At 30.7% G+C, this 22,386-nt stretch overlaps 5 protein-coding genes across 12 annotated transcripts in view; 3 read left to right on the top strand and 2 right to left on the bottom strand.

The window, feature by feature from the left end:
* Positions 1-5: 5 nt before the first annotated feature.
* Positions 6-7,584, top strand: LOC124424431 (neuralized-like protein 4). The gene is made up of 17 exons (XM_046963467.1): positions 6-181; positions 399-614; positions 689-1,135; positions 1,222-1,422; positions 1,481-1,700; positions 1,839-1,935; positions 2,008-2,184; positions 2,333-2,641; positions 2,754-2,947; positions 3,060-3,349; positions 3,457-3,850; positions 3,958-4,279; positions 4,385-4,578; positions 4,655-4,860; positions 4,974-6,421; positions 6,502-6,651; positions 6,750-7,584. The coding sequence occupies exons 1-17, from the start codon at positions 23-25 to the stop codon at positions 6,943-6,945; spliced, it is 5,220 nt and encodes a 1,739-aa protein (XP_046819423.1). The 5' UTR covers positions 6-22; the 3' UTR covers positions 6,946-7,584.
* A 124-nt stretch (positions 7,585-7,708) lies between these two features.
* Positions 7,709-10,810, bottom strand: LOC124424437 (guanine nucleotide-binding protein subunit beta-2). Of its 2 annotated transcripts, none has more exons than XM_046963490.1 (7): positions 10,697-10,810; positions 10,135-10,209; positions 9,871-10,016; positions 9,438-9,737; positions 9,107-9,308; positions 8,743-8,959; positions 7,709-8,574 (listed from the first exon to the last, which is right to left on the bottom strand). In XM_046963490.1, exons 2-7 carry the CDS (start codon positions 10,201-10,203, stop codon positions 8,468-8,470), a joined length of 1,041 nt encoding a protein of 346 aa, XP_046819446.1. In that variant the 5' UTR covers positions 10,204-10,209; positions 10,697-10,810; the 3' UTR covers positions 7,709-8,467. The 2 variants fall into 2 exon arrangements, with proteins under 2 accessions (XP_046819446.1, XP_046819444.1); XM_046963488.1 differs by lacking the exon at positions 10,697-10,810 and adding an exon at positions 10,349-10,529.
* Positions 10,811-11,314: 504 nt separating this feature from the next.
* LOC124424439 (peptidyl-prolyl cis-trans isomerase-like) lies at positions 11,315-13,795 on the top strand. Of its 2 annotated transcripts, XM_046963492.1 has the most exons (4): positions 11,315-11,636; positions 12,479-12,832; positions 12,899-12,988; positions 13,087-13,795. In XM_046963492.1, the coding sequence occupies exons 1-3, from the start codon at positions 11,433-11,435 to the stop codon at positions 12,968-12,970; spliced, it is 630 nt and encodes a 209-aa protein (XP_046819448.1). In that variant the 5' UTR covers positions 11,315-11,432; the 3' UTR covers positions 12,971-12,988; positions 13,087-13,795. The 2 variants fall into 2 exon arrangements, with proteins under 2 accessions (XP_046819448.1, XP_046819447.1); XM_046963491.1 differs by having other exon boundaries at positions 11,318-11,636; positions 12,899-13,795.
* Positions 13,796-13,982: 187 nt separating this feature from the next.
* The window catches only part of LOC124424436, a 40,851-nt gene continuing 32,447 nt past the window's right edge, over positions 13,983-22,386 (bottom strand). For all 6 annotated transcript variants that reach the window (XM_046963487.1, XM_046963486.1, XM_046963484.1 and 3 more), the window contains 4 exons: positions 18,630-18,919; positions 17,736-18,050; positions 16,147-16,857; positions 13,983-16,053 (listed from right to left, as the gene is read on the bottom strand). In XM_046963487.1, coding sequence (XP_046819443.1) covers positions 15,835-16,053; positions 16,147-16,857; positions 17,736-18,050; positions 18,630-18,869 — 1,485 coding nt within the window. In that variant the 5' untranslated portion in view covers positions 18,870-18,919 and the 3' untranslated portion in view covers positions 13,983-15,834. The remainder of the gene's footprint in view (positions 16,054-16,146; positions 16,858-17,735; positions 18,051-18,629; positions 18,920-22,386) is intronic.
* LOC124424441 overlaps positions 19,155-22,386 on the top strand; it is a 31,351-nt gene continuing 28,119 nt past the window's right edge. The window contains exon 1 of the mRNA XM_046963497.1: positions 19,155-19,926. Within this exon, the coding sequence (XP_046819453.1) occupies positions 19,833-19,926 (94 nt within the window). The 5' untranslated portion in view covers positions 19,155-19,832. The remainder of the gene's footprint in view (positions 19,927-22,386) is intronic.

The raw sequence follows: 22,386 nt of genomic DNA, 5'->3' as shown, positions 1-22,386 counted from the left end.
TATCCCTGCATGGACACAGTAAATGGTCGACATGTTTCATCGGCGAAGCGGTCATCGTGTAACTTTAACAAATAATAATTGTACCGCAATTCGAAATTATTCCGAATATAACTATGGATTGGTACTTAGTGCTATGCCTCTTAAGGATGATGAGATGTTCGAAGTTCGTATTGATAAAAAGGTATGAATTCATACTATTGTTGTTTGCAAATCAATTTTTGGTATACTATTAAGGATCTGGATCTGTCAAATGTCGCATGTGTTTATATTTTATATTTTGTTAAGTGTTATCTTTTCATTAACAATTTACGTGAGTATTGGAAATAGTAGTCGAAATTTTATTGTAAATATTGTTAAATTTTTTTCATAAAATATTAAAAATATTTGTTTAATGACAGATGATATCATGGAGCGGTAGTATAGAGATTGGAGTGACAGAATGTGATCCTGAAACTGTGGAATTACCTGCTTGTGCTACAAATCTTCGCCATGGATCTTGGATTATGACTAGCTCTGGCATAGTGCACGATGGTGAACGAATAATAGAGATATACGGTACAGATCTTAGTAGTCTGGATGTGGGAAGTACTTTAGGTGTAATGAGAACCTCTAATGTATGTTCCTTTTTATTTAATGATTCTGAGCATGCAAGGAATGTTTTTTGTTATTTATTTTCTTTTAATTACAGCACGAGCTGGTATTTTACATTAATGGGGTTTCTCAAGGCATTGCGGTAACCAACATTCCAGAGCGTTTATTTGCAGTTATAGACATGTATGGAGATTGTGTTCAAGTTACCATTACTCATCCACGACTTCTACCTATTAGTAATGAAGTAAAGGATGAGGTTGAAATTAATAATGATTACCCTCTTGGTGGATCATCTAATTCATCTACAACTAATCTAGTCGCTAACTTGAATGTTAATTTAAATGTTAATGTAAATGTTAGTTTACCGAAAAATCCAAGCCCTGCTGCTATTAGGGAAGATCGTTTAAGGTTCCATGAAAGAGTAGGGGCGCTTGTGAAATTATCTAATAATGCAAGAACAGCTGAAAGGCGGAGACCAATTGATGAATTTAATAATGGCGTTGTTATGACACATAGGCCATTAAGAGATAATGAACTTTTTGAGGTAAGCTTATATAGAAATATGATACTTAAAAAAAAAAAAGAAGATATTAATGAAATATGTAAGAAATAATGATTCTTTGATTGTAGATACGTATAGATAGACTTGTTTACAAATGGTCTGGTAGTATAGAAGTTGGAGTTACAACGCATAGTCCTACTGCATTAGAATTTCCAGCAACAATGACCAATATGCGATCTGGTACAACAATGATGTCTGGGTGTGGTATTTTAACCAATGGAAAAGGCACTCAACGTGAATATGGAGAATTCAATTTAGATGAGCTTAGAGTAAGTTTTAACTTAACAGTACCTTTTCTATAAGATATTATTATATTTATTTATTTAGGAAGGAGACAGAGTAGGAATGATAAGAAAAAGTAATGGAAATCTCCACTATTTAATTAATGGGCTTGATCAAGGAGTTGCTGCCAAAGTACCAGCAGGTGTATGGGGTGTCATTGACCTTTATGGAATGACTGTAAAGGTGACCATTGTCGATCGAGATGAAAGGGAAGAACAGAACTTAGTCACGCGACGAAATACTTTGCAGTTACAAGGATTGAACGGTAAGGACAGCAGTGTCCTTGTTTTATGATTTATGTAATATCCTTAATTGGTTCTCCTACCACCATAGTTTTGATGGGATACATATAAACGTGCATTCATTTATCAACGAGGAAGACAATTTATACATTCCTTTGTAGAACCAGAAGAAGAACCACCAGATAGACTCATGTTTCATTCTTGTTGTGGAACACATGCTGAAGTAATTAATAACGGACGTACAGCACACAGGCCTAAGTAATTAATTCATGAGTTTATTTCTTTCATTGAGAAAACTAGAGAACTATTTTATAATTATCTTCTTTGTAGTGCCATAGATGACTTCAATAATGGAGTAGTATTAACCTCACGACCGTTAAAACCGAATGAATTATTTGAAGTGAAATTAGATAAAATCGTTTCTAAATGGGCAGGTTCTATAGAAATAGGTGTAACAACACATTCACCAACAGAATTGGAATTTCCTTACACAATGACTAATGTTAGGTATATATATTTACAAATAGTATCATGGCTATGTGTTAATTTTATTATATTCTTTATATATATATATATATATATATATATATATATATATATATATATCAAAATTACCATGTGCCTTATTACTTGAAATTATTCATGTCTATTACAGATCAGGTACCTGGATGATGACAGGAAATGGAGTGATGCATAATGGAACAACTATGATAGATCAATATGGACAAAATTTAGATCGATTACAAGTTGGCGATCGTGTAGGAGTTATGAGAAAAGATAATGCTACATTGCATTTTTATGTAAATGGTGCAGATCAAGGTGCTGCTGCAATGAGTGTACCAGAAAGAGTTTATGGTGTTATAGATTTGTATGGGCAAGCTGCACAAGCAACTATAGTAGATACTGCAGATTTCTATAGCCCAACAACAAATAATTCTAGTTTTAGTAATACAACTTTGTACAGGTTTGTTATTTTGTATATTCACATATTGAATATTTATTTCTAATATGTAAATACATAGTATAAAGGCAGAATATATAATTAGTATATATTAATTTTATTTTTACTTTAATAGTGATTTGAGATTTCACTATGTACATGGAAAAAATGCACGTATTACAAATAATGGTTTAACAGCATCCAGACCAAGAGCTTTAGGTGAATTCAATGAAGCTATAGTTATTGCAAATCGGGCTTTACGTGATGGTGAAATGTTCGAAGTAACCATTGATAAAATGGTAGATAGGTGGTCTGGAGCTATTGAAGCAGGTAATCTTTATAATAATATAGAAGCTTTTAATTGTTCATTTTATAAATTTAAATTTGAGTATCATAAAAGTGTAGCTGCCTTCCTTGTATTAATATTAGGAAAATCTCCCAGGGGTTACACTTATCAGACCAGATGAACTGGAATTTCCATCTACAATGACGGATATCGATCATGATACATGGATGCTTTCTGGTTCTGCTGTAATACGAGATGGCATTACATTGCGTAACAATTATGCATGTGATTTAGATAAATTAGTGGAAGGAAATCGTATTGGTATGATGCGATGTTCAGACACAAGTTTACATTATTATTTAGATGGTGTAGATCAAGGTCCAGCATGTACAGGCTTACCTTTACACGTTTATCCTGTGATAAATTTATATGGTCAATGTGCACAGGTATAATATTAAAATGAGTCATATATAAAAATTATCTAAATGAAGGAAAAAAAAGGAGGATGGGGGAAAGAGAAGAAAAAAAGAAAAAACTTTATATTTTTCCTTAGGTTACAATTGTACTGCCAGAACGTAGAGATCCATTAACACAGCAATACATTCCCTCAGAAAATAGTACCAGTCAGCAGCCTACATCTGTAATCCAACCGCAAGCTCAAACAGAAGTTTTACATAAATTTCACACGTCTGTTGGTTCAAATATTCAATTGAATAACGAAAAGACAGTAGCAACAAGACGTAGAGAACATACCAATGCTGTGTTATTAAGTGAAACTCCATTAGACAATAATGAAATATTCGAAATTGTTATTCAAGAAACTGCCTCTGAATGGAGTGGTTGTTTAAAAATAGGAGTTATAAGCAATGAATCTGGTAATTGGTTGAAACCTACCAATCGTGTACCTGATATAACTTCTATTCCAGCAAATGCTTGGTACTTAACAGGCAAGTATAAAATTTACAATCTTTATTATCTCAATAAGTTTGTTTTTTTTCCTTATAAATAAAGAGTCAAACAGATTTAATACATACGATCGATTGCAATTATTTAGGAAATGAAGTAAGACATTCGGGATGTGTCCTTTGTCCAAATTATTGCCCAAGCTTGGAATGGCTTTGCGTTGGTGATAAGATTGGAATGAAACGAACGCATGATGGCAATTTGAAGTTTTATATAAACGGAGAAGATATGGGTATAGCGGCATCTAATGTGCCTGAAATGGTATATGCAATTATTGAACTTTTTGGAAGTACTGTTGCAATAAATATTACAAGTAACAAACATCAGAATACGGCAATATCTCCCAATGCAAGTTTGAGATTACAGGATTCGTTGGAATTATTGTTAGATCCCATGCCACCTGTTATAAGAAAGTAAGTTATATTTGATAATTATCGAATGATATTTATATATACATATATTTTGTTTTTATTTTTTTATTTTTTTATTTTTTTATTTTTTTATTTTTTTATTTATAGTGATGCAGGAATGGATACATCGATCGATATATCTGAAGGAAAATTAGCTAATGATACTATACTTACTCCAACGCAACCGGTAAATAACATAAATGGAGAAACAAATTGGAATTATGAATTTCATGAAAACCATGGTAGAAATATTGAATTGGATAGAAAAGTAATAGCCAGAAGAGTTGCAAGTTATAATCAAGGTAAAAATTCAAGAAATATTAGAAAGTGGAAGATAAGCAATGAATTATTTATAATTCGTACAACAATATTTAACAGGTGTAGTAATGTCTAGTCGTCCATTAATAAAAGGTAAATTATTTCAAATAAAAATTGAAAAATTGAACGAGCGATGGGTATCCAATATGCTTTGCGGTGTTACTTGTATTGCACCAGAGAAAGCTAATTTTCCATTAACAGCGCTTGGTTTTAAAAAACACTCGTGGATTATTTGCAGTGATTGGATATTTCATAACGGCATGAGGGTAATCATTTCTTCTTAAAATATTTAAAAATATTGAAAATATTTGTTTTTTTTTTTTTTATTCCTTAATTTAATCTAATCTATATTATGTCAAATATTTTCCAATTGAATTAGGTCAAAACGAAATATGGCTCTGCATTAGAAAACTTACAGTGCAATGCTACAGTAGGTTTATTAATCGACGAAGACTGCAGACTTCACTTATATATTAATGGTGTAGATCAGGGAGTGGCAGCAACAGATGTGTCTCCATATGTCTATGCTGTGATTGATTTGTATGGTCAATGTGAGCAAGTTTCAATAGCAGGGACAGATCAATTATATACGAATTCAGTTGTTGTTGATAATAGTACAATTGCATCTGCTACCGAATGTAGAACTGAATTGGATGACGTAGAAAATTCACGAGAGAAAGCTGATTTGGAATGTCATGAAAAAGAAAATGCAATTCCAGCTACATCCTCGGATCTTTCCTTATCAACTTCTCCGAGCATACCAAGTCAATGTAGTTCTCATACAAAGGATGGAAATTATTCTGCTGTATCCTATAGTAACGATGACACAAATCTGGTAAACAACATTCCAGAAAATAAAGCGACATCGAGTGTTTCAGACTCGAATAATTTAGATTCTGGTTCGGACGTAAGTAACGAAGGAAAAAGTATTAAAACTAAAAGTTATACGGAAGATACAACAAGTCAAGTAAACGATAACAACACATTGCAAAATAATCAGTCGGAAAATAATACTAACGAAACGAATATACATACGGAACATCGAGCGATCGCAAACGTTTTAAATATTAGAAATGAATGTACAAATGTAGAAATAAATAATGCAACAAATATTAATATTAAAAATGGCACGACTACTAGCGCTACAAATATTACTAATTTAAATTCTGCAATTAATTCAAATAATGCTAATAATGCAATCAACGAAAGTATAGCATCCAATAGTCAAATTGTTAGTATAACTACAAGTCAGAATAATGTACCCGTTAATATTTTGAGTATGTCACAAATTGGTTCGTTTTCTTGTCAAAATCTTGCGCCGAATGTATTGGATAATTCATCAACAGAAATATCAAACAATACTTCTTCAAGCTTTCATGAGTTACATTCTAATATTAATTGGGATAATGTTACATTAACGAATGATAATTGTAATAATGGCATAGTGTCTTCAAATCAGCACAACATGACAAATAATCACACAGTACCATCGATACAGAATATTTCATTACCATGTACTCCTGGAAGTATTTCATCGGTCACAAAGAAATGTGAATATTTAAAGGCATGTATAAGGCTTAAAAAATCACTCGTATTGCCTGATGAATTTTTTTCACTGGACGATGCATTATGTTACTGCAGTGCCTGTTATAAGGCAGAAGGAGATAATGCTATTTGTAAAAAGGGCGAACCTCCGGCAGAATTTGCATTGCCCGTTGGCTGGGCAAGATTTCCTTTAAGACAAAGTATCAATGCAAATCAAATCCCACAAAGTACTACAGACAAATGGCACGTTGCTTTCTATGGAATACGCTTAGATGCTATAAGGTCAGCAATAAGAATAATTATTTTGTTCCTTTGTATATATACATATATATATAATTTCTACAAAAATACATTTTCCTCAGATTAATTCTCGACAGAGGAGAACTTATGACAAAGGAACAATTAGATGCGAGTAATTTAATATGTACGAAGAACGAAGTCCAAAACCCTCAAGTAATATTTTCACCGAATATAAATTATGCGGCATCGGAAGAATTCGTTAAAAAATATCCGTAAGTAGATGAATAATGTTAAAGGAATGAGAGAGTGAAATAACAAATTAAAATAATTATTTATATACATATATGTATATATATATATATATATATAGATACATCGATCATCAATCAAATAAAAAACTTAATGCATCAACTGCATTCCAATTGTTGGTAAGACCTGGTTCATATACAATAGGACCAAGTGGAAAGGACGATATTGAATCACAATTTGAATCTAGTAAATGGGCTACCAAAGAAGCTGGTGCTACAGTAATCGTGGCTCTGCTAATACATCTGGATGGATTTTAAATTTTTCTTTTGAAAATACGTCGATTTTATTAATTCTCGTTAAATACGCGAAGAGCATTTTTATTTTCAGTCAAGAATTATGTCGGTGTACATAAAATACCGTCGTGATACAGCAGTGGTAAGAATTAAAGATCAATATTTGATTCCGTCGAAGTTACGACATGCATTTGTGTTGTAACATTAATATAAATCTTATTATATATTGTATACTGCAATCGATTTTCGTCTTGTACGAAAGGATATATCTTAAGATTTCGATTATTTTAATATTAAGTTATTATAAATGATAAAAGAAAGGAAACATCTTCGCGTGCTCTATGAATACACGTGTATTACATTCAGAAATTATTTCTTTCGGCGTCAACGTAAATGGTGGCCTAGGTTTGAAGTTTATACGAACAAGAATCATATGGAAACATCTGCACAATAATAAGTTCCCTATATATGTCCAAAGGGACATAGTATTTTTGACTTCTATGCTTCGCGCCTAATAAACACCAAATCTTAATGATTGCGTTATTAGATACACAATACATTTCTCAAAATGCACTATTCTGCAATTCTGCAACATTGATGAAGTTTCGTGTAATATGCACGTTGTAGAAATAAAAATGGACAATGGCAATTCTCATTACAATATATCGAATGATTTATTTGAAACAATATATATATATATGTATTTTTTTTATATATATTATATATATATATATATATATATGTATATATATTCATAAGGAAAAAAAGAAGAAAAAAGAGAAAGAAATTTATTCCAAATGTATTTTTTTATTGCAGTTTTTTATTACGACGAAAGTATTCATACTAATCACAAATCGATACGAAACACTTACAATGTTTTTTCAATGTTTAAGAATGTTTGATTTAATGATTGAAGCATTTGTCTAATTATCATTTTTTCTTTTTTCTCTTTTTTTTTTTTTGTTCTTTTTTTCTTTTAATGGCAATTGTTAAATTACTCTATTTTGTGATTAAACAAATAAAAATAGAATACGAATGTTTACAATGAGAACAATTAGGATTAGCATTTATATTTAAAGCATCAAATTTTTTAAATAAAATTCTATAAATCGTCAATTATATTAAAAATGAAAAACTCTCATTAATGCGTTATAACATAAATTATATTTCTTCTTCTAAAAGTCACCAGACATTTATATGTGTATGCATTCATTGATTAGTACATGAGATCGACTAAATTATTAAACTAAATTATAAGAAACGTAATTTCTTGGTATAAACATAAATACTTATTGTATCGAACGATCACTCTATAAATTGTTTTATCGTGACAACAATTGAAAATAATCATTATTCTATGACTTTTAAGTATTTATGTACAATTATCAAACAATTTTCAATCGTCCTTCGTGTTTTCGAATTTCTTTGTAATTTCTTTTTTATTATCTTATTTATTTTCTTTTTTCGTTGTTTTCTTTTTTTTTTTCATTTTATTTTATTTTTCATAAGCACACTTTATAAATAATAATTATTTATCGCAAACATTTTATACCCAAATTCGAACATTTTGATCCCAAGAGCAACTGGCTACTGCCATACCATTATTAGTAACACTGAGCGACGTTACTCTATTTTCATGGCCCGATAGAATACCTTTACAAAATAAGAAAAAGATATATAGATTAGACGTATTAAACAAATTTTTCTTGATGGGTATAAATGACAATTTTTTTCCCACATGAATATATAAATATAAAAAAAAAAAAAGAAGAAGAAATGAAACAATATATACATATATATATATACATATATATAATTTACCATTGTGTTGATTCTTCAACGTATCCCATATATGAATAGAATTATCGTCGCTTCCACAAAATATGAATCTACCACTGAGTGATAATCCGCAAGATGTAAATCCTGGATTTGAATTTGGTGGTTTGAACGTTGCTAATTGCTGATCGGATCTGAAGTCCCATAATCTAGCTGTCTTATCTTCCGAGGCTGTTACGAAACCTTGTCCCGAAGGATGATACTATCATGGAGAAATTTGATATATTGATAAATAACAGTCGTAATAGAAAATATAACGAGATAAATACGAAGGATCAAATTTTTCTTAATTATAATGTTTAATATTTTTGAAATCTCTTATAACTAACTCCGAGTAAACTTTACTCACGCAAACGGAATTGACATCAGCATCGTGTCCAAAGAATGTCTGTTTGGCAGTTTCGTCTCGCAAATCCCAAAGTTTACAAGTCTTGTCAACGGAACCGGTTACATAAGTGTTACCATCAGGAGAAAGACTTATGCTTACAACGTCTCCCGCGTGTGCACAAAAGTCCGTAGTTTTTTTATTCGCCTCGAGATCCCATATACAACTGAAAGGGAATAACGAATGAAACGTATTATTTGATGAAAGGGGGCGAAAAAAAAAGAAGGTAAAATAAAATAAAATAAACCAAGGAATAAAAAAAATCTATAGATATATATAGGGGTATATAACTTACATTTTCATATCGCCGGAGCCAGTAATAATGCTTTTGTCCTCGAGAAATCTACAAGACGAAAGAAATCCTTCATAGCCGAGTAACTCTCGGGTGATTTTAGCAGAGCCGGTGGCATCGCGATTATTAACATCGTAAATGGTACACATATTATCCATTCCACCGCAGGCAACAAAATTACCGGAAGGTGCAAATGCCACCGACATTACCCAAGCCGAACGTAATGGTATTACTTGGACTTTATTTCCGGTCCAAGAATCCCAAATTATTAATTTTCCATCCAATGATCCTGTTACGCAGTGTCTAAGATTGAACAATTAAGAATGAAATAATTAAAAAGATTATGGATAGGAATACATTATACATCGTACAATTATTCCGATCATCATCGTATTAATATTAATAATGAAATATAATTTATTTTATTATAACAGACCTGCTGTCGCCGCTGAAATGTACGGAGTTCACCTTATTTATATGACCTTTCAATAACTTCTTCGTAGATAATTTTACTTTTGGAGCATCTGCCACGCTACCACATGCTTCCTCCAAAGTAGTGTCCTGTTGTTTTTTCTGATCCTCCTGCGAAATACATTGTTAATAGTTGATATAATAGTTCATCGAAATTATGTCGAATAAAAAGAAAATAAATAAATAATAAAGTAGATCAAATGCGAAAGAATTCGAATTGATAATAAACCTTGCACTTGTTGATGAGATCCTCCAATTCCTTTTTTAAGGCTGTTGTTTCCGCGTCATCCTTTCCCATTTTTTCCTAATTAAAAATAATAATAATAATAACAATAACGAATTGTCAAAGGAGCCGTAGACTCGAGGATGATAAAAATTAAGAGTATTCCAGTTAGAAACCAAAGTCTTTCTCGATGAAGAACTGTACGGTGAACAATACTAACTGATTTCCATCGAAACGAAAAAGAAGCCACAGAGGTAGCTAGCCTGCTGCCCTAATAATCGTATTAAAACCGATGGTTAATCCTATTTGTTGAGCATTAGCTTGGCTCATACACATAACTTAATTACCTATATATACAGTAACCATTATTGCAATATCTATAGATTTTTAGAGGTCTATATTATATTTATTCAAATGTCTAAACGGATAAGTATGTTTAATTAAAAATATTAACTTTTAGATTTAAAATGAAGCCAAAAAAAAATTATATCAATATTTTTCATTAATGCGAATTAATTAAATTGGCGTTTCAATATGTGATAGTTTAGATCATTTTAAAGATACGTGCAGAAGAAAATATGCATATCTAAGTTGAATTATTATCTAAACATTGAAATATGCGAAAACAACAACGTCGATGTCATCGTAATTAAATCTATTGATTTATTGAATCGTTTTCCTTGACATCTTACGCAACTCGTGAAAACATTGCGTATTTATTTTCTATTATTACGTGATTCGATTTTCGATGTAAAATTTCATTGATTTGGTTGATAAAGTAGATATCTATATTTATCGACTAATTCGATCGATAGGATAACCATCGATATTATAGATTTTGACTTTATCGACCAAGTTGATGGAATGTTAATGAAATTACGTAAGTTCTATCTATAACCACAAAGTAAATATGCTAACTTATTTCATTAAAAAGTTATTCGACAAAGAATTATCTAACACAATATATGAATTTACATTATACCAAACAACATTTTAGAGATTATTTTTTAAAGTATATTTTAAATCTCTAAATTCGTTGGTTCGTTCATTCGTTCGATTGGTTGTCTCTTCTTTGCAATATGATAGTCGACATTCGAGTTTTTCGATTGGTCGTCTCTTGAACTAACGCGTCCATCTTTTCAATAACCATTTATATACTGTCATAAAAAAGACGCTTTTATTACATAATAATAGCCAAAACCGGTAAGGTTTTGTTTGGAAAAGCATTTGAAGGAATTTGCATTAAGTAAATATATAAGATCGCACGTATCAAAGTCGATTTCCGTAAGGAACGAGCGTAGGAAATGGCGTTGAGATCGATCTGCCGGCTGTCAATTGATTCGACTTTCAGCCATACGAGCCATTTGCGAGCCACCGCCCGCCCGAGTCGACCGTCCTTTCTTACGTTCGTGCGAGATTTTGCTAAAGACGCCAAGAAAATGAGTTTGCCACGGGTTTTCTTCGATGTCATCGCCGATGACAAGCCCATGGGTCGCATCGTTATGGAGGTAATGAAAAATGAGCATTTCTTTTATCCAATTCTATATGCGTTACGCAGAACTTCCTCGAAAATTCCGGCATGGTTGGTTGGCCATCTTGGTTTTACTCGTAAGCCGGCAGTAATAAACGTTATTTCCGTTTTATTAATTATCCGTTAAATTTTCTTTCATCATATTTAATCGTAACTTTCGATCGTTTATTTATTTATTTGCACTCCAAACGGAATTTAGTGGAAGCTTTTTTTTCTTTTTTTTTTTGGTGGATAATTATTCTAGTGTTTTCGTAACTTCGTGTCCTCGACCCTGACTTCCTCGTGCTTCATCGTACCAGTAAAATTTTCCACTCATCGCCGATTCAATCATAGCGTGTTTCTCATGCCGCGTAAAAATTATTTCCGCATTTGTATAATTGTTTGCTGGAGATGAAGAGAAAAAAAAAAAAAAAAAAAAACAGACGATTCTTGGAGCAAGGTCTTCCTTTTTTTCGTTTTCTTTCTCTCTTTCTTTTTCCTTTTTTTTCCTTTTTTTTCTTTTCTCTTCTTTTCTTTTCATGGTTATCTGATAAGAATGATAGAGTTCAAATAACTCCATGATAATAACTGTGACTTGTAAATTTAATGTCATAATTAAATCATTGATTAATTTTATACTAATATCCATGGGAAATTTTATTTAATTTTTGAAAGAATCCATCTAGATTTTTATTTTTATCATGTTATTATATATAAATACTTTTTTATAAGAATTTTTATTTTTTTTTTATACGAATTTATATTATATTACGTGAAGGATTAAAATATTTCTTTATTCTATAACATCCTGTAATTTTTTTTTCCTTTCTCTTCTTTTAGCTGAGGTCAGATATTGTTCCTAAAACGGCAGAAAACTTCAGAGCTCTTTGCACGGGAGAGAAAGGTTTCGGTTACAAAAATAGCAGCTTCCACAGAGTGATCCCTAATTTCATGTGCCAAGGTGGTGACTTTACTAACCACAATGGCACTGGTGGTAAATCAATTTATGGAACAAGATTCGAAGATGAAAACTTTGTTTTGAAACACACGGAACCTGGTCTTCTCTCTATGGCGAATGCTGGACCCAATACTAATGGTAGTCAGTTTTTCATTACCAGTGGAAGGACCAGTTGGCTCGATGGCAGGCACGTCGTATTTGGAAAAGTTATAGAGGGAATGGATATTGTTAAGAAGGTAGGAAATATTTATATTTAAATATATTTTAAATAAGTATATGATACTTATCAAATTTTGTTTTAGATGGAAGCTATGGGCTCGCAGAGTGGACAGACCACCAAAAAACTCGTGATACAGGATTGTGGACAACTGTAGATCGTTTGACTAGCTACTGTAATGACTACATTTTTATTTAGCTGTTGCAAATATTAACGTCTTTATTATCCTAATAATATTTTTTGTCTAAATGTCACCTTTATTTCCAATGCCAGTACATTAACCTCCTATCAATGAAAACATGGCTTGCAAGTAAGAAGATTTTGCGTCCATTTAATAACTTCAGCTATTATCCACACATTGGGTGATGTTATATGAGTCATTTGCAGAAATTCAATAATATAGAATAATACATTTCCTCTGATTCTATTTCTGCATTTATTTGTACGAACATGTTTGACCTGTATTTTTATAAATAATACGTCACATTAAACTATGTCAAATCCACATTCTTCCGTAAAAAATATTGACCTATGCATGATGTATTAAAAGTTAAAGTATTCATCTCATGCGTTTACAGTAATTTTATTCTATGTCATTTATTTCTGGTAATCATTAGAAATTAGATGCTTATTATATTCTAATAGAAATTTAGTAAAGATTTGGGAAGTCTAACGTATTTTAATGATGCATTCATCTACAGTGTCGATCTGTCGTATTAAATTTTCTATTATGTTTTTGCATTTTAGTACATAAACACGTGTTTATATTTTTCAGTATACACGTCGTTTTTATACCCATGAATCATTCCTTTATATGAGGTGTACTATAATCAATATTTATTTGACTGTTAGAAAACTGTAACGCAGGCAATAAAGTGTGAGTTATCTGGAATTCCTCGTAGAGCACCAGCGTCGAAAAATGTAGATGCAACAGTTTAAATAGTTCCGATTTCTGTAAAATAAAATTGTTCTCAGAAATCTATTAGATGTACATCATTTGATTTGATTTGATTTGATCTCTGACCATGATACACAATCCACGAATTATAAGAGAATTATTTTTGGTAAGGCGAAGACTGGATATATCAAAGGAAAAATTATATATATATATATATACTTATATATATATATATATATATATATATATATATATATATTTTATATACACATAGATGAGACAAGAATTTTATTATCCAGATTTATAATTCAATAATTTCATTGCAATTATTGATATTGCAATCCAACACTGATACAGAGAAAGTAACATAAATGTTCTTGATATAATAATATATATATATGTTACATTTATCTATATTTACATGTGATGATAAGTCACCTTTTTTTCTTTTCTTTTTTTTTTTCTTTTTTTTTTTAATAAGATAATCCGATCTGAAAATACTTTTAGATAATTATATCCATGATTTTGTAACTTTGACTTGATCGGTTTTAATCGGATATTTAATCTTTTTTTCTTTTTATGTAGGGTGATCTATGACTATGTATTTTCTTAGGGTATGACATTAAACACTGGTAATTCGATAATCTAATTGTGTTTGCGTGTGTTTGTGTATGTATGTGTGTGTCTGTCTGTGTATCTGTACATATATATGTATATATATAAACATACATATATATATACATATATATATATATGCATATGTATGCACATATATAGTATGCATATATATCAGATACGATTCGAATTTACGCGATATTATTACAAGTATATATATATATATATATATATATCATGATCTTTTTTTTTGCTTATTTTTTATAAATAGGTATATAATATATTACAATCATTTTATAAACCTTCGGCCCGCAAAGGTGAACGCATATTATGTATGTATATATATATTATTCGACGCAGTCATCATCGTTATACACTTTAATGAGCTCATGCTTCGATTGAGACTTGATTAGGTGTCTCTGGTTAGATTAGTATGATTATTAATGCACCATTTGCCCTCATTCAACGTAAAATAGTACTTAATAGTACTGAATACCTTCCTTATAATTCACTTTAACGACTTAAACGATTTATTATGATTAAACCAAACTACGTGTATCGGCTTATATTTTGTTGTCTTTGTCTACCTCGATTTTGATTTAATACATTTTAATTAATCGACTTTTTAAAATATAATCTAAATTAATAATCTTTTAACGTCATAGTTGTGATAAGATTAAAACGAAGTTGTACGTTTGTTAAGTCTTTTGCTCTTGTTTTTTTTTCCTTTTTTATCAACAGAACGTTGATATTTCAGCTTCCTTTTTATTTATTTATTTAATTTTATTTTAAATAAAAGCGAATAAAATTGTCTGAATAAAAATGTCGATGGGAATTCGTCGTTACAAGGTGCAATTTTCTGATCTTCTTTTCGAACGTTTCGTAAAAGAAGCCGTCTAATATGTGATTTCTGCACATTAAAGTCTTACATGTAAACATCGGTAGGTGGAACGATCACATGCACTTTTTAGATGTTATTGATTTTTACACATTAGTAAATATATAATCTCTCTTTGGTATAGGTATATAAGATCGGAGAGGATCAGATCAAATAATATTCCTATTTTGATATAATAGATATATAAGATTTCGTAAATACTCAATAGAGACTAATCAGAAAAATTTACAAGGAGTCCACAGATTGTCAATTATTATCCAATACGACTAGATATACATTTTCCTAAACTTGAAAATGTAAGCCCCTTTTTTCCTAGACTAATTTCATCCTAACAAGAGTATATATATATACATATATTTTTATATATTTATATATATATATATTATATATATATATATAATATATAAAATGGATTAAAAAACGCAGTAATAGTTTTCCGTTTCTCAAAAAACTATATGATCTCGATCTAACACACGTTCATCACCGAATTCTATTGTCCGATCGAATGTACAACGAGAGCTAAAAAGGAAATCGATTATTTCGATTAAGGGAAGAGAAGGTATAACGCGAATTACGATAAAAGGAACGAATAGACCGTATTACGTGCAAACTACTTTACGAAGAGATCTTTAAGAGATGAACAGATCGATGGTTCGCAAGATTCAGTTTGTTCTTGTTCCTTGTTTCCACCTGAAGAAAACCAAGCTGTCATTTTTCCGGGTCTTGATTTGTTAGGCGAAACCGATGGTTTTCCATTTGACGAAGTACCGGATTCCGTGTCGTTCCCTCTTTGGGCAGTTAAAATTTTCTCGATTGCACTGCCGAGGACCTGCTCGTTCGAAGATAAATCAATGAATATGATTATATATATCGACATTGAGAAATAAATGAAATATACATAAATATTTTTGTGGTATCTCACTTGTGCGTCAACCTTCGTACCGCTGGTATCATCCCAAACAACCTTGTGCCTTGTCTCGTTGTCCTTCGATGGCGGTGACTTATTCAAACTATCATTCTTCGCACGTATGACCTTCGATTTATCGAATTTAAAAGATAAACTCGAAGTTGCCAATTCCTCACTCTTTTGTTTCTTCGACATTGGTTGATGTCGTTTAGTGAACCAATTGGATGGTGCCATGATCGAGGAAGTTGTTGATTTCGTACCTGGACTAGCCTGTTTGCTGTTTGCCGTACCGTGTAAAATCGATACATCGAAACTATTTGAACGAAAGCTTTTCAATTTGTTACGCTTCTGTTCGGTCGTTTTGCTCGACCAATTGGACTTGCCGTCTTCTCGAGTAAACGAAGATGGACCGTCCTCGCCGCATCTGTTTATCTCAGTTGCCGAAGATGTTAGCGAGCTTAAAATCGATATTAAATCTGTATTCGAACAAACGATACCAGCCGCAGACGTGCCAGATGCTGGTGCCGTTGCCGTAGGTGGCCTAGGTACTTCAGAGGCTCGTCTTCTTATCGATGAATTCGAGGTCAATGATACCGTGGGTATTGGAAACTCTGAAAATCGTCGCTTTTGATATTGCGTGTAGTGCTGGCTCGAACTGTTACCCTCTAAAGGTTGAATCTCGCAAACGCATTCTCGTGATGGCGTTTTGAACATTTTCAGGCGTACCTGTGTGGCACAAAGTGAAATTCATTGCCTTTGAGAAACATTGACAAAGAACATTTAATTGACTCGCTATTAACTCGATTTTCCTTTTTGACTTCTATTTATAATACTAGAAGGATTTAGTTTCTTTCGAACAAAGGACATGCTTGTTACGTATTAGATTGATAGATAGATACGTAATACGTGATATTTAATTTTATTAGAAATGATTGATCAATAGTAATGGACAGATGAAAATAGTTTTAACTATTTAACGATCATGATTTACAATCTTCCCCAAATGAATTATACTTTTCAACGAGGGAAGTAGTTCCCTCGTTAAGGCGGGACTTGCTCGTTACGAGCTAATCATTCTCTCGCTCTTATAATTATCCTAATAATTATTCTTCTACTTTAGCAAATCTTCTAAAACAATGTACTATCTATTCGTGTACTTAGCTAATGTCTTTAACAGGGATACTTTCAAACTAACGTTAAGTGTGTTCTAGGAGAATTACTACCGTGAATCATTTTCACGAGTTAATACTCAAGCGAACAGTAAAATAAATTATACGTATAAATTATATGCTATCTTATGGACGCGTACATTTTTCTCGTGTTATTTTACCGTTCTTTTGTTGGTAGTTTATCTTTTTATATTTTCTCTCTGTCTCTCTCTCTGTCTCTCTCTCTCTCTTTTGCTTCTATAGTTTATATCAATAAAACTCATTCCTCAGGGAAATGTATTCTCAAATATACTGATTTTAAATGTCGAATTAGTTTTATTTGTTTGGAAAGGTGCTATATAATAAAACAATGCAGACAAACGAACGAGGAAAAGAAATTTATCGATTCTCTCGGAGATAAAAACAAAAAGAAAGAAATAAAAAAAAAAATTATACCTTTCTTGGTTTGATCTTGGCTATATCGTCCATTATATCCAATTGAAGATTATGAGAACTTCCAGTGTTACTCGGTGGCCCGGTTGAATCCCGACGACCTGGTAATATCCTTGAAGCACCAGCTAGTGGAAATGCCGCAATAGATTCTCGACGATTACGACCAAATAGAGTTGGTGGTACCCTTGAGATCGTCACTACGGAATGTCTTCTTCCACCTGGTTGAGGTTGTGGTGCCTGCGATAATGTAGCAAGGAAAGCAGCCTCCCTTGGCGATGGACCTGATCCTTCGCCACCCCTCTCGCTCAGACGTCGTACCTTTCGCATAGAAAAAAGAAAAAAATCTTTCTCGATATAATGACCATTCGATTTCCTTTACATATATATATATATATACTTTTTTTTTTTTTTAATAACCGTCGAATTGATTCTTTTATTGATATTTGACAGTAAAGAAAAAAAAAGAAAAAGTTAAATAAACAAAAAAAAAAAAACAACAAAGATCTCATCGTAATTGAATTAATAAGATGATCCATGACGGATTAATTTATCACGAAATTCCACGAGATAAATATATATTTTCTTTCGTCATTTTTCAAAATAATTTCATTAATCTATATTAGAGATAGGGCGTGTAAATTAAATTTGAAAGTGATGACTCTATACATTTTTCTTAAATAAGTTTCAATTTCGAGTTTCACTTTCATAATAACCAATATGAATTAATCCTTTCCCGTTGCAAATCTTTGACAGAGCATATTGGTCGGTGAATATTATTGATATTATTATTCGATGACAATTTAATAATACTATATTGCATTTTGCATTGTTTACAAATCGACGAAGATTATTTCGTTAATTAATCATTTCCTGATGATATAAAAGAGGAAAGATTACTTGGGATGCTGTTATCCCTGATGTGCATTGTGGAGTTGGTAGAGAATGTTTCCTGGTCTCCCTCCATGGTGAGAGAAGGTAGGGATTTAAGGAGGGAGAATCAGGATCCAGACAACGTGGCGGAGATTCGTTCCTTCGACATTCAGCATCCTCCTCACTGAGTGTACTTTCTTCAACGACGATTAGTGGCTCCCCGGTACTTCCGCTACTTAAACCCGAAACAAACGACTGTCTTCTCATGTCTTTATCTCTTTTTTCTTTTTCTTTCTTTAGTTGATAAGGACGATTATCTGGACAAAAAATTAAAAAGAAAGTAAACAATAAAGAATCAATTACAATTATCATAATTGCTATCTTAAGTACTTACGTTTTATTATTATTTATTAAATATATATAATAAATATATAAATAAATAAATAAATAAATAAATAAATAAATAAATATATATATATATATATGAATTTTTTGTAGAAAATTCAATTAGAAATTATAATTACTTATGTACTATAATTATTTGTAAATTTATGTTGAACAAAGGGATTTTAAAAGTTACGTGTATACTCGAATATTTCTTTTTTGAAAAATTCAATTAGAGATCAGTCAGCTTAACTATTTTACTTTCTCTTTTTATTATTATTATTATTATTATTATTATTATTATTATTATTATTATATTCTTTTTATTTTATTTTTTACTTTTTATATTAACAAAATCATGCGTTTATTTCGTTTACTGGTGCGTTAAAGCGAACGATCTCGCGAATAAAATTTGTTGAGTTAATAATTTGTGAAATTTTTCGAAATGCTTCAAAAAATTAAATTATCGAAGAATATTTATCGATGGTATCTCTTTGTTAATTCGTTATTATGTTTGTTTGGTTCTTCTTTTCCTTTTTTTTAATGAATGACTAGCAAAAATATAGTGCAGCCATCAACAATTGCTCTCGAAAAGCATGAGGAAATTCCGTTAGATATCGCTAAGGAAAAGGAAATAGTTTTTAGATAAAAAAAATCAGTTAGGAAAAAAAAAGAAAAGGACGTAGAATAGAATGTTCTACGTGGTTTGAAATTACACAAAGACATATAAAAGGGTTTGCAATCGTGTTCGTAACCACAACAGTTGATCGACATTCTAGAGACCGACCAGTCTCTTATTTCACTTTTCAAAGTCGGAAAATCGATCATCGATTATTTCAAGAAATCATGAAGATTTTCGTGATCGTCTTTATCTTCATTCTTATTACTTACGTTTCGGCGTTCTTTATATTGGATACCTTTGAATCTCTAGGCAATTCGAGTAAGTCTCAAAGGATTATATTTTAATATATTATCTGCATGTATAAAATTCTTATATTTCATCTATCCTGAATCTAAGTTTCATTTTCATATCAGAATTAAGATTACCTGTCAGAATAATTTCATCATTTAATCTCTATCGAATTAAAGAATTTATTTTCTATTAGAATAAAGATTTTTGTATCGGTATAATTTCATCATTCAATCTCTATCGAATTAAAGATTTTATTTGTAAAAAAGATTTTTCAAAGAACTTTGGCAATATTAAACGTGACCATATTAAATGTTATTTATATAAAGTTTTTTCTTTTTTCTCTTTAATGAATTATCGTAGCAGGTAGAAAAATAGCATATAATTATCGTATTATTTATAAATATCATAGGGCGAACTTTTCGATAAAAATTTAAATCATTTTAATCGAGGTTGATATATAGATCGTCTCTTTCCTTCGTGATTCTCGGATAATTGATAATTACATTGATGTAATTAATGATCATAAAGGAATTTGATGATTTTTATGAATATAATGATATAAGAAAAAGATAAAATAGAAAAGAAAAAGAAAAAAGACAAAAAAAAGAGAAAGAAAACAAACACCGTAAAAAAGAAACAAAGAAAAAAAAAGAAAACATTTACATTTGTGCCTTTATATCGACGCATCTATTTATTACCTCGACGATTCGGCGTAATTATTATTATGATACCAACGAAAAGGTGACATATTTCTAGGAAATGCATTTTGTTGTTTATTCTTCCGTCGTGTATGCAATATTTTTCGAATATTACGTAAAATACAATGGATGTACCACCCGTATGCTCAACGAAGCGATTAATAAACGTCCTTTCAATCATTTTCCTTCGCTCACAATATTCTCGTTTACTATCCTATCTACAATTCTCGACAATTTGAAAATTGATAGTTTATTTTCAATTTTTATTTGCGGTAACCTTTTCTATACATAGTGATTTCTATAATGTTCGTCATAAGACATTTCGATTTTATGTAAGCACAATGCATACATATGTACATACAGATATACGTAATATATTGTTTTTATACTTTCTCAAATATGCGATCAAAATATTCACATATACGGACACAGATAGATGATGACGTGTAATAAAAAATATTTGAAAATATTTTTCTCGTAGATACTATATTATACATACATACATATATATACACACATATATATATATATATATATATATATATATAGATCGATAAAATTTCGTTATATAGAGTTCGTTATAAAATTTATACGAAAGTTTCATCGAATATATATCAATCGGTTTGTGTTTCTGCCTACAAACATGAGACGCGTTCAAAAGTGATTCGATATCGTATTCCAAAAAATTAAAACTAGGCAGCTCTATTTGTTTGGACGCTATGTATACTGTAAAATTCTTTCATTGGAAAAATGTTCGCCAAATATTTTCTTTATTTCCGGAAAATAGAAAAATAGGAGGTGTCAGTAGTTTCATGGAAGAAGCATTAATGGCATCATTTTGAAAATTTTTTGCGGTACAAAGAGAAAGAGAAAGAGAGAGAGAGAGAGAGAGAGAGAGAGAGAACATAAGAAAAAAATTTGAAATTACTTCCAACAATATATCAATATTATTACGCTCAAGAAAAAATTAAATAATAATAAATAATAATAATAGTAATAATAATAATAATTATTATTATATAATAATAATAATAATAATAATTATTATTATTATTATTATATATATTAAATGAAATGTTATCGAATATTTTTAAAATTGACCGATGTCCATTAAGTTTATATCAGCTCGTTCGATAAAACATTTCCTCTCGTCGTCGATTAATTGTAAGATAACGTTTGGACATTTTATACCTTGAAACAGTCTGTTATCAGAGACAGAAACGGCGTAAATCGGATCGTATTAGATCGGCCAAGCTTCAACGAACGAACAACGTTCTCTTCCTGTCGTATCCGGATATCAATCATTCCGACCTCCTGGTCGGACGCTTACGTCAAGGTCGTAATACTGTACGCTTTTATGTTTGTAATACGAAACTATATTTTGGTCTTATCGATTTTCCTGTCGTTTGTGATATCCTTTTACCGGATTGCGTTGATGTAAAGCTAACATTTAGAGATATAGAAATTCTTTAAAAAAAAAAAAAAAAAAAAAAAAAAAAAGAAAAAAGAAGTTATGTCAAACTCTTGGTAATTTTTTTTAAAAAGTATAATGTATTTTTTTGATAAGTAAATAAAACGTATATAATTTTATTTAAAAGTTGTATTATTATTATTATTATTATTATTATTATTATTTTTATAATGTTTCTTTTTTTTTCTCATTGATATAATCTACCCTTAAATACAGGTAGGCATTATCATATTCTTATCGAGCATCCATCAATGTAAGTATAAGGGTGAGGGTTTCCCTTTAACCTTAAAATAAAAATGAAAAGCACTACATCGTCGT

The sequence above is a fragment of the Vespa crabro genome, chromosome 5, assembly GCF_910589235.1.
Source record: "Vespa crabro chromosome 5, iyVesCrab1.2, whole genome shotgun sequence".
NCBI classification, from domain to species: Eukaryota; Metazoa; Arthropoda; class Insecta; order Hymenoptera; family Vespidae; genus Vespa; species Vespa crabro.
This window is presented reverse-complemented; position numbering and strand designations above follow the sequence as displayed.

Coding starts and splice junctions, on each gene's coding strand:
- LOC124424431 (XM_046963467.1), top strand. CDS start 23: ATGGTCGACATGTTTCATCGGCGAAGCGGTCATCGTGTAACTTTAACA. Junction 2,185..2,332: donor TACACAATGACTAATGTTAG/GTATATATATTT, acceptor TGTCTATTACAG/ATCAGGTACCTGGATGATGA. Junction 6,652..6,749: donor GAATTCGTTAAAAAATATCC/GTAAGTAGATGA, acceptor ATATATATATAG/ATACATCGATCATCAATCAA.
- LOC124424437 (XM_046963490.1), bottom strand. CDS start 10,203: ATGGGAAAGGATGACGCGGAAACAACAGCCTTAAAAAAGGAATTGGAG. Junction 10,017..10,134: donor ATCTCATCAACAAGTGCAAG/GTTTATTATCAA, acceptor TGTATTTCGCAG/GAGGATCAGAAAAAACAACA. Junction 8,575..8,742: donor GTTGAAGAATCAACACAATG/GTAAATTATATA, acceptor TATTTTGTAAAG/GTATTCTATCGGGCCATGAA.
- LOC124424439 (XM_046963492.1), top strand. CDS start 11,433: ATGGCGTTGAGATCGATCTGCCGGCTGTCAATTGATTCGACTTTCAGC. Junction 11,637..12,478: donor TGGGTCGCATCGTTATGGAG/GTAATGAAAAAT, acceptor CTCTTCTTTTAG/CTGAGGTCAGATATTGTTCC. Junction 12,833..12,898: donor GAATGGATATTGTTAAGAAG/GTAGGAAATATT, acceptor ATTTTGTTTTAG/ATGGAAGCTATGGGCTCGCA.